Source organism: Artibeus jamaicensis, unplaced genomic scaffold (assembly GCF_021234435.1).
Source record: "Artibeus jamaicensis isolate MK-2021 breed Jamaican fruit bat unplaced genomic scaffold, CSHL_Jam_final contig_2259, whole genome shotgun sequence".
Taxonomy (NCBI): domain Eukaryota; kingdom Metazoa; phylum Chordata; class Mammalia; order Chiroptera; family Phyllostomidae; genus Artibeus; species Artibeus jamaicensis.
Window position 1 is genome coordinate 5,548,252 of NW_026521468.1, and position 14,801 is coordinate 5,563,052.

A 14,801-nucleotide genomic window follows, 5' to 3' on the forward strand; every position below is an offset into this window, starting at 1 on the left:
TGGAGCAGGCAGGCACTGTGGTCCGAGGAACAAATTTATTGAGCACCCAGACACAGAGGGCAGGTGCCAGGGACATGGAGCTTCCTGGCTTGCCACTTGGCGGTGCCCGCTGAGGACCATCTCAGGGCGGCTCCTCACAGATGCAGCACCTGGGCACCGTCAGCCGGCTGGGAGAGGTAGAAGGTGGCAGTACCGCTGTAGTGTGCCTGCAGGGGGAGGCAGGCAGGGTCTGAGCTCTGGGGGACCTTGGGAACCTGCTTCGCCACTCCCCCCCCCACCAGCTGTGGCACCCACCCACCTGTATGTGCTGCATGGCTTGGGAAGCCGCGGAGGCCTCCAGCAAAGTCACCGTGCAGCCACCAAAGCCGCCACCTGTCATGCGGCTGCCATAAACCCCAGGTGCAGACAGCGCAGCCTCCACCAGCTGGTCCAGCTCTGGGCAGCTCACCTCGTAGTCATCCCTGCAGAGAGCAAGCAGATGGAGGGGAGGGCTTGGCACTGGCCCCCCCCAGCCCTGGGGACGCCCTGTGCCTGGGGTGCTGGGGCCGGCAGGGGCTCAGCTCACCTGAGGGACTGGTGGCTCTCCACCATGAGGCGGCCGAAGGCTCTGTAGTCGCCCCGGTGGAGGGCAGCCGCCGCTTGGGCCGTGCGCCTAATCTCCCCCACGACATGCCGTGCCCGCCGGAAGCAATCCTTGCTCACCAGCTCACTGCCAGCTGGGAAAGGAGAGGGGTCAGCAGACATGGGGGACCAGGGCGCTGGGGGAGCCCCCCTGGGAGGCCAGGCTCTGACACAGCTGTAGTCAGCGTCTCCCCTCCCCCTGAACATATAGTGGGATGCCCACCCCACTCGGGCACCTTGAGAACCAGGGGCAACGGCACGTGCAGCGCTCCCAGCAGGGTGCCTGGCACAGGGGTTGCTCCACAGCCAGCAGGTCGAGTCCCAGACTCTGTGCTGCCCTCAAAAGGCTACAACGGAGCCGGAGGGAGAAGAAACTGTGCTATTTCCGTGGGCACAGCCTTGGAGCCCCTGAGGGCGAGGCTCCAGACCCGGGGAAGGGGAGGGCCCAGGTCCAGGGCACAGCAGCCACTTGCAGGCCGCCCCACCGACTAATGCTGAGGGGGGTGGGCAAGCCGCAGCCTGAGTGCCAGGGCACCTTGGTGAGTTGGGTTTTTTTAAAGATTTTATTTATTTATTTTTGGAGAGAGGAGAAGGTAGAGAGACAAACATCAATTGGTTGCCTCTCATATGCACTCTGAGCAGGAACTAAACCTGCAACGTGGGGATGTGCCCCGACTGGGAAGCGAACTGGTGACCTTTTGGTTTGCAGGCCGGCACTCAATCCAGTGAGCCACACCAGCCAGGGCAGGGCACCTTGCTACTTAATGGCAAGTGCCAGTGCCATAGAGGTTTGGGAGCCAGGGAGTGACAGGGCCGAGCTCCTGGACACAAGTGAGCACCTTGAGCACAGGGCTGATCCTAGCAGAGGTGGGTGCCAGGAACCTGGCCCAGAGCCCTTAAATAAAGAGACCAACCAGGGTTCTGATGAGGGGTAGGTGGGGACGGGGGTCAGAGGATTGAGCACCAGGCTGCAAACCAAAGGGTCGAGGTTCAATTCCCATGGGCACATGTCTGGGTTGCGGGCCGGGTCCCAAGCTGGGGGCATGTGAAGGGCAACTACACATTGACGTTTCTCTCCCTCTATTTCTCCTTCCCTTCTCCTCTCTCTAAAAAAATAAATTCAAAAAATCTTAAAAAAATATGAAAATAAAAAATAAGCCTTTCATGGCACAGAATAATGTTAAGTTCTTTCTGAGGGCGGTCGACACTGTGGCACACAACTCCGAGAGCGCAGATGTGGATGCCCTGGAGGAAGTGTGGAGAGAGGGGGGCTGTCACACCCGGGCAGCTGTCTCTGGGCAGTGGCCTTAGAGCTTATTATTGTCTTCTCTGTCCTTGTCTACAACTTCTTACATTAGGAAAAACAATGTTACGATTTCAAGCAGCCCTGCTGAGGTTGGAGCCCTAGGTTGACAACAGTGTTTGGGGGAGTGGGTGGAGCGTGGCAGGAGCCCTGCAGCCCAGGCCCTGGCAGCCCCCGCAGGGTGCCAGCTGTCTCCAGGACGGAGCACACCGGGCCAAGCGCTCACCCTCCAGCTCCTCCGGCTGCACCTCCCGCAGGCTCTCCTTGCCCAGTGCCCGGGCCACATCTTCACACTGGCGCCGCCGCAGCGGGTACTCGCTGGCGCCCAGGGAGTGGCGGACGTTGGAGTTGGTGATGAGCACAGCCAGCTTGGGGTCCGACAGTGGCACCAGGCTTGTTTCCAGGGACCTGGGAAAGAGTTGCAGCGGGGAGATGACAAGGCCAAGTGTTTGCTTGCCACTTGCAGTGGGCATGCTCTGCCCACAAGCTCCACTGGGAAGTGAGGGGGGAAGGCGGAGGCGCTGACCTGCAGTCAATGAGCAGAGCGTGGTCCTTCTGCGCCAGCAGAGCGATGAGTTGGTCCATGATGCCGCAGGGCACCCCTGCAAAGCTGTGCTCGGCCCGCTGACACACCTGGGCCCGGGCAACTATTGCCCCGGCGTCTGTGGCACAGGGTGAGGTGAGGAGGCTGGAGCCCAGGAGTGGGCACAAGGGGCGGGTGGGTCGAGCAGTTCCACAGATACTCCAGGGAGATTCCCCACCCCCCTTTGAAGGCCACAGCAAAGGAAGCAGCTCTGACCGCATGGAGACCTCAGGGAAGGAAGGCCGGGTTGGGAGCTGGGTTCTAGGAGGTACCTGGGCACAGCTGCTGCAGGAACGTGTACGTGGCCACTTCCAGGGCTGCCGAGCTGGACAGCCCACCCCCCAGGGGCACTGAGCTGACCACCACCGCACTGAAGGCAGGGAGGGGGGCAGCTGCAGGGGGAACGATGGCGATGGTAAGTTGGGCTGCCTGGGGGGACGGGCACAGGGAGGGCACGTATTTGGGTATGAAGGGAGGCAACTGCCGGGTGACCGCTTCCAGGGATGTGTCTCATGTGGCAAAGGCCACCAACCTGCTGGGCCAAGGGGCCCACAGCCCTCCCTCCTTCCACCCTGCAGCCCTTGGGCCACAGTCCTCCAAGTTCCCCTGGTTTAGGGCTCTAGAGGCCTAAGAGGTCAGGGTTTGAATCCCGGCTCCTCTAGTCATATACCAGGCAACCCAGGGCAAGCTCTGGGACATCTTGGGGGGTCCAGTGGGCGAGGTGAGTGGAGAGTTACAGCTGAGAGCTGGTGCTCTTGGGACCAGCTTGAACCGCCCTGTACCTGGGTAGTGTTGAATCACCCCCTTGACATAGTTGGCCCATCGAGGGGTCCCGGGCTCCAGGGACCGCTGGGCTGTGGGCAAGGGAAACTGCAGCCGCCTGGGCTCATCGGCATCCTCAGAGGCGGTGAGGAGGGAGACGAGGCCGTCCGCCCGGGGGCTGCCCACCATCACAGTCACCAGCTCCAGGGCCTGACAGGAGAGAAGAGGTGTGTGCCAAGCTTGTACCAGCTGATGGGCACATGAGGCCCCTCCAACACTGAAGGAAGGGCTCAGGCACGCGGAGCCCAGGACTGACAGGAGGGTGACCTTTAGGCTCAACAGGAAAGGCATGCAAGCGTCTCAGGGAAGAGCCTGAGGGCTGAGCTGGCCTTGGGGGCTTAGGCCCTGCCCCCTGAGCTCTCAGGGGCCGGGAGCAGCGCAGCGCAGGCCTGGACTCTGCCCCGCGTGGGCTCCCGGATGTGGGGCACAGGGGAGAGAGCACTCAAAAGAACAACAGTCGGAGGAGCTGCCTCTGATGCCTTAGCATTTTAGTGTGGCCTCAGGTGTGCTGTACCCCTCATTCCCAAGCTGCGTGGTGGGGTGGAAAGAACCCCTGGCCGAGAGCTGGGAGGCCTAAGTCCCATTCGAGTCCCCACCAAGCACTAGCTGTGTGGCCTTGGCTAGATCACTAGCCATCCCTCCCCTCCCCCGCGCAGGGCTTTTTCCCCCCTCTGCACTGAACGGGCTGGGCCGGGAGGCTTAGGGCTAGCTCCCACAGGATCTGCAGAGCCTCGTGGAGGCCAGAGTCCGAAGCACCTCCTTCCCTGTGCAACACGGGGGGCCCCCATTTTGAGGTGACTCCCAGGTTGCTGGCAGGGATCAGCAGTCCACAGAGGGCGGGCTGGAGCGAAGAGGCGCCGGCACACCCCCTCCCAGCCTACTTCCTCGCAGGCTCCCGCTTCCTCCCTTCCTACGTAAGACGTGCCTCGGCCCAGCGGCTCCCCCACGTGCGCGACCCCCAAACTCGGCTGCAGAGAAAGTTCGGCGCGGCCCGCCCAAGAGTTCACGTGGGGACCAGGCCCCTCCCCACGCCCCTGGGGCCTGCCCTTCCGGCGGGGCAGCTCAGGCGGCCGGGGCCCGAAGAGAGAGGCTCGGGTCCCGAAGAGAGGCTTGGGTCCCCTCCCAGCCCCTCACCATGGGCAGCACCAAGCCCTGGTTGTAGTCCGTGTGCTCCCCGATGAGGTTGACGCGGCCGGGCGCCGACACCGCCAGCTCCGCCTCGGCTCCGAACTCCTCCCGGAAGGCCCTCCGGGCCTCAGCCAGCAGCTCCCTGACCTGGGGTTTTCTCCAAGCGGCCATGACGCTCGCCCTCCAGCTCGGCCAGCGCGGCCAGGTCGGCGCGGGATGCTCGGGGCGGGGCCGCAGCGGGGGGGGGGGGGGGCGTGCGTTCCAGCCCTCGCCGCCCCGCCCACCGCGCCCCCGCGGAGCCGGTCCTGTTCTCTTGCGGGGGCGGGGCATGGACGGGCGCCGGACACGGGGAAGGAGAGCTGGGCGCCTAGTCTAGTGAGTAAGGGGCCCTGGGTGGTCTTGGCCGGATCGGGAGGTCTGAGCTGCCCTTCCCTGGCTGTGCCCGCACCCACACACCCACAGCCAGAGCCACCCCGCTGCCGTCCAGCCGACCTGGGCGTCCCAAAGGGATCGCCGAAATCCTACAGTCCTGTAGCTGAGAGAGGCCGCCAGCCCCTGGTCATAGGTCTCTAAGAGGGTGGGCCGGCACTCCATGTAAACAGCGATAGAGCCAAGTTTGGTGGTGACGGGGTAGTAGTTTTCTCCGGGCTCCTTTTCTAGGGTGGACACGCTGTCACAGCTCCTAGCTATGAAGGGCTGGAAGAGGGTAGCCACGCACAGCCGTGGGGCCAGCGCCTCCCGGAGGGACCTGCGACAGCTGCTCAGGTAGGTTGGGCTGAGCAGGGGCTGCTGAGGGGTGAGGGAAATGGCGTGGACGGATGGAGGGTGATAGCCAGGAGTACTGAGTTCTCTTTGTGGTGAGGAAGATGCTCGAAGATTGACCATGGTGGTGATGGTCACACTGTCTGTGAACATACTAAGACCCTTGAACTGTGTGTTGTAAGTGGGCAGACTGCACGGCATTCTGGGGCTGGTGGAGATGGAATTTTCAGCTAACAAGCCACGCCTCCCTTCAAGGGGGCAGGGATGAGCGATGCAAACCCTTCTCCTGGAATCCTTCACCCGCCTCATCATTCTGTTTTATTTGAGGTTCTTTTTAATTTTTATTGATCGGAAAGAAACATCAATTGGTTGTTCCACTTATTTATACATTGATTGATTGCTTCTTGTATGTGCCCTGATGGGGATCAAACCCACAACCTTAGTGTATCAGGACAACTCTCTAACCAACCAAGCTACCCACCTGGGGCCCCCTCTCAGCTTTGACGCCCAACAGTCCTGAGCCCAGATCTCTTCCCTGGGTAGTGTGAGACCTCAGGCAGACAAGCGGACCTCTCTGAGCCTCAGTTTCTCATCTGTAAAATGAGGCTAGTGATTCCTCTCTAACAGATTGTTATAAAAACTATCTAGCACTTAGTAAACACGGAATAAGTGTTTGCTATTATTATCAGTCACCCATTAATTCAACAGACATTAGTGAACTCTACTGCGAGCAGCTGGCCAGGCAGATAACAGCCTGAGGCGCCCACGCTCCGGGCCGGAGGCAGACACAATCTGGCGGCCGGGACAGACAGACGCTGGCTGGCACGGAGGAGCAAAGAGCTTTCTGAGTCTGAAGAGGGAGGAGGAATCCCGACTGCTGCGAAACGCACGCAGTTGTGTGGGTTTTTTTTTTTTTTAATTTCCATTGTTTCATTTTGCTTGGAAACACATTCATCAGACCCATCACCATCCTTTGTATCGTTTTCGTGGTTCTTGGAGAAACTGATTTGATCCGAGAAGAAAATGCTTCCGTTTGCTCAAGATGGACTCTGGAACATTGATTTTTATCGGGGAGATGTGTTTACACTCAGTTTTGGGCTTTTTTGGGGGGGTTGGTTTGTTTTATTGGTTTGTTTTGTTTTTACAGCAAAGAAAGGGTTTATTTTCAGGAAGTGGCCCATGCCCAGGAAGGGGAGCTAGTGCTCAAAGGCCTGGCCCTACACTCAGTGTTTATTAATTAATTAATTTATTTATTTATTTATTTATTTATTTTTTTTTAAAGATTTTTATTTATTTATCTTTAGAGGGGAAGGGGGGGAGGAGAGAGGGAGAGAAACATCAATGTATGGTTGCCTTTTGTGCGTCCCCTGCTGGGAACTGGCCTGCAGGGAACCAGCCTGCAACCCAGGCATGTGCCCTGACTGGGAATCGAACCGCGATCGTGTGGTTCGCAGGCCCGCGCTCAATCCACTGAGCTACACCAGCCAGGGCAATTTTTTTATTTAAAATTGTATTTATTTATTTTTAGAGAGGGGGGAAGGGAAGGAGAAAGAGAGGGAGTAAAACATCAGTGTGCAAGAGATACATTAATCAGTTGCATCTCACAAGCCCCCAACTGGGGACCTGGCCCACAACCCAGGCATGTGCCTTGACTGGGAATCGAACCCCCAACCTTTCAGTCCACAGGCCAGCTTTCAATCCTGAGCCACACCAGCCAGGGCTACACTCAGTTTTTAAATCCCATCTAGCATGTCACATGAAGTTTGTTGAGAAGTCTGCCTTAACCTTTAACCTTTCTTCCCATTTCCTGGTCACCTGTCACAGGGCTGGGGGCAGGGGGAGGTGGCACTTAATGGGGACACTGCACCCCAAGATCTACTTCACTGGTCAAAAAACAAGGAGGGAAAGCTCGCTTGTATCAGCACCGCCAGAGGCAGCCGTCACATAGGATGGAGGCATCACGGTAGAATTCCCAGTAGTGCCCACCAGTGGTGGGGGTCCACCCAGGCCGGCTGACTGCCTGGTGGCCTAGGCAGGCCTAGAGGCCACCAAGGCCACTTTGTCCAGGCTGTGGTGACACCTGGCCCGCAATGAGGATAGGCATTTCAGAGGCGCCTCTTCTCTCCCAGGGGCTGTATCTGTCTGTGGGCCTGTGGGACTCAGCCTGTCTTCGTGCTGCGGAGCTCTGCCTGCTCCACGCAACTCCCGCTTCTTCTTTGCGGTCATGGCCTGGCTCCCTGATGGGACTCGGGGCCACACCTCCCGAGCAGACGTTTACCCATGTGGTCTCTGAAAGGTTGCTCTCAGCGGATGGCCCACCCTTGCCCACCCTGGAAGGTTCTTTTTGCTACTATTCCCGGAGCATTAACCAATCTCCTGATTTGGGCGCCCTCTGCCTTTCTGCAACATTAATGATAAAAGCTTCTGAGGTACTGAATTAATCCTAATCTGGTATCAGGGCTGGTGCCCAGCCAGCAGGGCAGTGCTGGTTGTTGACTACCTGAGTCTGTTCTGATTGTCAGTGACCTTGACTTTTGTTGTCAAATATTTTATTTTATTTTTAAATATTTTATTTATTTTTTGGAGCGAGGGAAAGGGAAGGAGAGAGGGAGAGAAACACCAGTGTATGGTTGCTCCTCATGTACCTCCCACAGGGGACCTGCACTGGGGGGGGGCAGGCCTGCGCTCAGTCCACTAAGCCACAGCAGCCAGGGCATTGTCAAATATTTTACAAGTCACCAGAACTTGCCTTGGCTGGTGTGACTCAGTGGATTGAGCATTTGGCTGTGAACTAAAGGGTCACCAGTTTGATTCCCAGTCAGGGCACATGCCTGGGTTGCAAGCCCAGTCCCCAGTAGGAGGCATGCAAGAGGCAACCGCACATTGATGTTTCTGTCCCTCTCCTTTTCCCTCCCTTCCCCTCTGTAAAAAAATAAATACAATCTTTAAATAATCACCAGAATTTGCACAGATTATTTCATTAAATCCTTACCAGCCTATTGGGTAGGTACTATGTTTATTCCCATTTCAGAGATGAGGAAAAGAAGCACAGGTGTGTGAAGGACCTCATCTAAATGGGACAACTGGGCCCTGAACCTGCATTTGTCTGACCCTGAGCCCATTCTCTCAGCCACCACCCTGTCCCCTTGAGCACCCTGACCTGCTGCAGTCTCTGCTTGTTAAAGTGTCAAAGTCTAAAGCTCAGCCTCTAAGCAAGGGACAGGTGGGACAGTTGCTCTCCCAGACCACTGGAGCCCTGTTTCCTGTGTGGGACGCTCCCAATGGAGAAGCCAGGCCAGTGACCAAAACTCTTGGGAAGTGGGCTCCTTCTTTGCACGTGTGCCAGGAGCAGGACCAGCCAGCTCTGCTGTGGGGCTGCTGGGGCCACTCAGGGTGACGGGCAAATGTGGGTGGAGCCTCTGCCGTGTGTCAGGCCCAACTCCAAAGGCAGGCAAGATTCAAACCTTGCCTCAGAGCACCAGGAGCTTCTCCTGTGACGAGGGGACAGCTGCAGGCTGTGTCTTTATTTGGGACCCCAGCCACGTCCCTGAAGTTCCCACCCTCTAGGCTGAGGACCACCCTATCAATGGCCAAGGAGCAACCCAGACCCAGAAGATGCTAATGGCAGCCCAGGCCTGTGGCCATCTTCTGGCGTCTCACACTGGGCACCGAGTGCCGCTGGCACAGGGCTCCAGCTACCCCAGTGGGCAGAAGGACTGGGACTGGCCGAAGGCAGAGTGCTGGGGGCAGTTGCAGTGGGACCTGAGGGCCGGTGATGCTGGGCCTAGGAGCCAACTCCATTGTGTTTCCCCTGCTGACACTCAAGGCTCAGTGCTAGGAAGCGACGGGCTTACAGGGGAGGCCCTGAGCAAGTCCAACAGAGCCTGGGAAGGGAGTGCTGGATAATGGGGTCCAGGCACCACCTCCGTGGGCATGCGCGAAGTCCCTCACACACTCTGAAGCAAAAGGCTTCCAGCCCTAAGTCTGGAGCACACGGCCCCCCCCCCCCCCCCCCCCCCGTGAGGCCCCTCCTTGTCACTGGTCCATGAGGTGTTCGTTTGCCCTCCAACTCACTGTGTGCATCCCCAGAATTGCAGCTTCCTGAGTGAGAGCTGACAGCTGCTGGAGTGAGGACCCCAGCCCTAGCATCTGACTTTGCCCGTGTGTCCCTTTCCAGGTCATGTATGGCCTCACTGAAGCCCCTCGCCTTGCTTGCATGGTGAGGGCATGACTGCAGAGCCTCTTGGCTTCCTCCACGGGGAAGGGGAGTGGGGTGGGTGGGGGTAAGGTGGGGTGGAGGGTCCTTTGCTTGGGGCACAAGGCTAAGAATTGCTTCCCCCTGGTTGTGCCCAACCTGACATGGCACGGTGCTCTGGTGAGGACATCAAGACAGCCGTGGTGGGGGTGGCACACGATGTAGAAGCCCTTTTGCTGCTGGGCTGCAGGGCAGTCAGCATCACAGGGAGCAGGCGCCCCTCCTCACGGCACAGCTTATTTACGCACCGAAGGCATCCCAGCTGCACCACCTTGGCCCACAGCCTGGCTTGTTCCCAGACCTGCCAACAAAAGGATGAGGAAAGCAAAAGGCCAACCAACCCTCTGGCCCATTTTCAGTTTTCTCCCTCTGGTGCCACAGGACTTGGGTTGGCAACCTGGGGAGAGGCCTGGTCCTTCCTGCCTACCTTCCTCTAGCTTGCCCTCCGCAAGGCAGCCAGAAGGCCGACTGGGCTGCAATTGCTGGCCAGGAGCCAAGTGCAGCTGGATGGAGTAGCCCAGGCTGGTGACATCCCTGAGGAAGGCTCACGGAAGGCTGGTGAGACCACCATCAAGGGCAGGGAAGAAGCTGTGGGGCCCAGGCAAGGTGCAGCTGTTCAGCAGCGGTCTCAGACCGGTGCTGGGAGTGCTGGCTCAGTGAAGTGACAGATGAGGTGACAAGGCAATAGGAATGGGGACCAGATGGATGCCCTGGGGGGCAGCTCAGAATCTCCTGGGAGCCACACACAGCCATCAGGACCTCTGGTGCTTCCGGCCCTCTGCTTACCTGGCCCACATCAGTCTGGCTCGACTGGTGGAGCTGACAGTGGAGAGGTGCTACTTGATGCACAAGTTCAATGAGCAGAGTGGCCCTGTTCTGAACCAGCAGTGACGTGCTGTAAGAACAGGTGTTTGCCAGGCTCCTAACTGAATGTCCTCAGTGCACCCGAGCCGAGTCACAAGACAAGGCCTTATAGGGCAGCTCCCCACAGGAACTGTTTTGTGAAAGCAAGCGATATTATCATTCAAATGAAGACCATTGGCAAGCCTCAACCTCAAAACTTTATTTTTGTCTATTCACCAAGGGCACAGGGCACCTCCATCAACTCTATCTCTTGCTCTCCTGCCTACGGACTGTTCCATGGCCTGTACCCAGAGATAGCCTGTGGCCAGCTTCTGAGAACCAAAAATCAGCTTTGCCTTCTAGTTAAGAATGCTCCAAGTATGGAAGTGCCAGCTGCCCATTAAAACCCAAGAACCTTCTGATCAGATGCAGGCTGGGGAGAAAGTTCAACTGCTATCCCCTGGGTTACCACAGGTAACTCAAAGGCAGCGGACTTGTCACCACAGCCGAGTTCCTGCTCTTGTTCAGTCACGGCACACACCAGCATCCAGGACTTCGATCTTTCCAACGCAGCAAGGAAAGTGCTGGTAAAGGTTTCAGAGCTGGTCACGACGAACCTTCTAGAAAACCAGTTCATCACGAGACTCCACCTTTGACCCAGAGTAAGGCTAAGTTACCAAGACCCCCAGGCCTATTCTAAGGCTTTCTTCACAACCTCCCTCTTCCATTTGAAATCCTTGTAAAAAAAAAAAAAAAAAAAAAAACTATTAGGGTGTAAATGTCTTGCTACAGCTTCAAATATGCAGAGTGCTCCTGGACTGGAGGCTCTCCTGCACCTCCGATATTAAGCTCTGCCCCCCACTGCTGGCCAAGCTTGTCAAGAAACCTCTTCCTACTGTGGTGGCTTGGACCCAGTAGCCTTGCACCCCTGAGATTATTTCACTTGCTGTATGATATCCTTAAGTTCCTTCATAGAAAGGTTCATGAAAACAGATCCCCAACCTCAGCCCTAGCATTTAAAAATTCCCTTTTCTTGGTCTATGTTGCACCCCTATTCTATTCCTTGACAATATGCAGTATTAGTATTTTATCTTGACTCACACTGCAAAATACAGCATGGGGCCTTTTATATTTAACTATTTTTCTAACAAGCTAAACTCAAACTTTTAGATACAAAAACCTAGATAGTGGATGTATTAATAGATGTCTGTATTCAATTTAGGTTTTTCACACTTAGTTGGATAAACAAGTTTATTTGCAAATTTAGTCAACATACATAATTGACCTAAAAACTTCAATAGAAGGATAAATTCTCAAACCACTTGGAAGACCATCTCTGTAAAGTGATTTTCCCAGGACCACACCAGATGCAACCTAACTGGACGCCATCTGAACCGGCAGAGATCATTAAGCTGGAGTCGCGTGCCCCACCCCCATGGTGGCAAGTTCACACTAAGGGTTATAACACAAACTCCACAAGGAAGGAACTTGGGTATTGTTTCCTCTTGGTAGAGGAAAAACTCAACCTAGTTATGAAACTAACCACAACACAAAAAAGCTGAACTAGTTCAGAATGTTAGTAATAGATGATGCTGGTGTGAATAACTTGTATTATATTCTAGAGCCCTTATAAATAAAATCCCCGCGATAGTTTGCGTTATCAGCTAGAGGGTTAGTTAACATGTGGTAGAATGAGGACTTATGCAAGGTATTAATTTACAAAGCATTTTACTACTATGAAACAAGTGCAGTTTAGTTAGAGGAGAAAACCAACTGGACCTTAAGTTACACACACCTTAATGACAAGACTCCCCACATGTGAATGTAAAACATTTAATTTAAAAATGTTGACACTACAATATATAAAATAGCTATTATAAATGCACATAGTGTATTCTATAGCTGCCATGTTTAATTTTTTTTTTTTTTAAGGAAACTGTAAGTTACACTGTGGTTAAGACTTGTATCTTCACCCTTGGAAAAGCCCGCATTCTATCACAGTGATGCATGGTCAGACTTAACAGCCCCAATTGTTAAACACTTGGATCAAGTCATAACCAGTTTTATTGCAAAAGGACCCTGTACACATTAATCAGTTCTAGTACCTTAATAGCTACCCAACAAGTCACTAACATACAGAGACATGCATCATGAGAAGCAAGAAGTCACCACCCATCCCTTCTGCATATTAGCAACTTGTCACTCCTGAGCAACGGCGCTCACATCACTGAGGTCTGTGAACAGTCACTTTTCGCATTCATCCTGAGTGAAAGATGGAATGACTTAAGTACAAATGCAACATATTATAAACAATTTCTTACAAAAAAAGTCACAAATTAAACCAAAGTATTTTACAGAATTTACTACAAAACACCGTAAAAACTGCCTTCACTTAAGCTCTCTCCCCCCGTATCCGGCGAGCCAACTGGATGTCTTTGGGCATGATGGTGACTCTCTTAGCGTGGATGGCACACAGATTAGTGTCTTCAAACAAACCCACCAGGTACGCTTCGCTCGCCTCCTGTTGAGGACAAGAGCCACACTATTAAACTCTCCGGAGAGGAGAAACCAGCCTCAAGCCCTCCGCCCCTACCGTGGGCCTTTGTCGTCTTACCTGCAGCGCACCGATGGCAGCACTCTGAAACCTCAGGTCTGTTTTGAAATCCTGGGCGATCTCCCTTACCAACCGCTGAAAAGGCAGCTTCCGGATGAGAAGTTCGGTGGATTTCTGGTAACGACGGATTTCTCGAAGCGCAACGGTTCCGGGCCTGAGCGAGAATGTAAACGGACACCAGTTAACTGACAGTGACAGCGCCCTACCTACCAGGAACAGTTCCCGCGCCACCCAGCGCCGCCGAGTCATTGTTTTCCCTCTGCCTTGCCTACCTGTAGCGGTGAGGTTTCTTCACCCCGCCGGTAGAGGGAGCGCTTTTCCTGGCAGCTTTAGTAGCCAGCTGTTTACGGGGCGCTTTCCCACCCGTGGATTTGCGAGCAGTCTGCTTGGTTCTGGCCATTTTCTTTCACCTAAAGAAGATATCCATGACACCCCGCCGCGCCGTTCCCCTGAGGTTGGGGGTGAGAGGAACGGAACAGACCCCGCGAAGCGCCCCTGCCCTCCCACCTCTTCGCGCCCCACCTCGCGGCGGCGGCAGATGGCCGAGGCGGCCGCCGCGCCTCCTCCCCCCTCCCCTAATGACTCAGGCTACGAGTAACAGCAGCCTCCCCCGGGAGGGGGAGCTCGGGGAGGAGTCACTTCCCCTCCTCGACGGGCGGAGGCCCTGGAGCCCGCAATCCAGCGCCAGGACCTCCTAATCACCACCGTGAAAGACAGGAGACACGATTCCGGACCGAAGCCCCGGAAAAAAACTCCCGACCCCACACCCGATGCCAGCGGCCAGCGGCCAGAGCAGCCCGCACCAGCCGGCACTCATCCCCCCCAACGGCCGCGACCCGCGGCATCAACGGCTGGCACGGCCTCCAGTCACGCTTACCCAACGCCGAAGTCTTAAGCCGTTCTTCGTTCGCCGCGCCGCTCCTGCTGCCCAAGGAAAAGCCGCAGCTACCAAGCAAAGCAAAACTGCAGCCCCAACGAACACCCAAACCGCTTTGCTCTAACCCCCCCAATCCCTCCGCTTTTATATCCACGCTACACGCTGCGTCTCTGCGTCATAAGGATCTCATTTGCATACACCGACGACTTTTTCTATTGGTCAGAGCTTTCGCCGACGCGTTGACATCCCCCGACACAAAGGCCGTGCTTCGGCACTGTTCTCTGATTGGTGGACATCTAGGCCGCTGATTGGCTGCCAAAGTGGACTAACGATTGGATAAAAGCAAAGAGAAATGGACGAATCAGAGTTTAGCACTAAGCAGCTCTTCTCATTGGATAAAATGGAGCTATGTTTGGATCCTTCCCTTGGTTCCAAAGCTCTACAATAGAAAGTCAATGTAAGTCAATTGCATTGGTCCTCATCAGGAGAGCAGAGACCGGGTAGGCAGAAACCTAACCTTATTTGTATCGAGGGATGCAATCAATGTAGAAAGAGGTTAGTTTAACAAAACTTTTGTAAATATTTTCCAGGTTAAAATAAAATGTGTTTGTTCTCTATTATTATTTACTTTTCATTAACATTTAGGTAGTTTTAATTTGTTTTTTTTTGTCCCCAAGTTTTATTCAAGAACTCATAAAATATTCTAGGTAAATGTTTTAATTCATTTTAACACTTTGATAGTTCAGTTTGTAGTGTAAATGAAAATTAGAATTCAATAAATCATATATTACCAAAGTATTTTATATATCTTTTACATACTTTAACCAAAAATCAGTTATTTTGTTTGGTAGTGTGGAGAAGGGTGAATAATAGCTACAAAGAAACAAATACCAGTAAATGATTTTATAAGTACCGTTTTGTACGGTCTCAGGCCGGCTGTCACAATTTCAATATGTAACTAACCAAGCAACATGGTTTTGAATTATGTAACTC

The 14,801-nt window shown here is 54.7% G+C and overlaps 2 protein-coding genes across 2 annotated transcripts; both read right to left on the reverse strand.

Moving 5' to 3' along the window:
- Window positions 1-16: 16 nt before the first annotated feature.
- On the reverse strand, window positions 17-4,694 carry GALK1 (galactokinase 1). The gene is made up of 8 exons (XM_037158031.2): window positions 4,464-4,694; window positions 3,290-3,479; window positions 2,780-2,899; window positions 2,451-2,586; window positions 2,151-2,332; window positions 566-716; window positions 299-461; window positions 17-206 (listed from the first exon to the last, which is right to left on the reverse strand). Exons 1-8 carry the CDS (start codon window positions 4,626-4,628, stop codon window positions 135-137), a joined length of 1,179 nt encoding a protein of 392 aa, XP_037013926.2. The 5' UTR covers window positions 4,629-4,694; the 3' UTR covers window positions 17-134.
- A 6,860-nt stretch (window positions 4,695-11,554) lies between these two features.
- LOC119058660 (histone H3.3A) lies at window positions 11,555-13,935 on the reverse strand. Its single transcript, XM_037158032.2, has 4 exons — window positions 13,809-13,935; window positions 13,204-13,341; window positions 12,932-13,085; window positions 11,555-12,838 (listed from the first exon to the last, which is right to left on the reverse strand). Exons 2-4 carry the CDS (start codon window positions 13,329-13,331, stop codon window positions 12,710-12,712), a joined length of 411 nt encoding a protein of 136 aa, XP_037013927.1. The 5' UTR covers window positions 13,332-13,341; window positions 13,809-13,935; the 3' UTR covers window positions 11,555-12,709.
- Window positions 13,936-14,801: the final 866 nt, after the last annotated feature.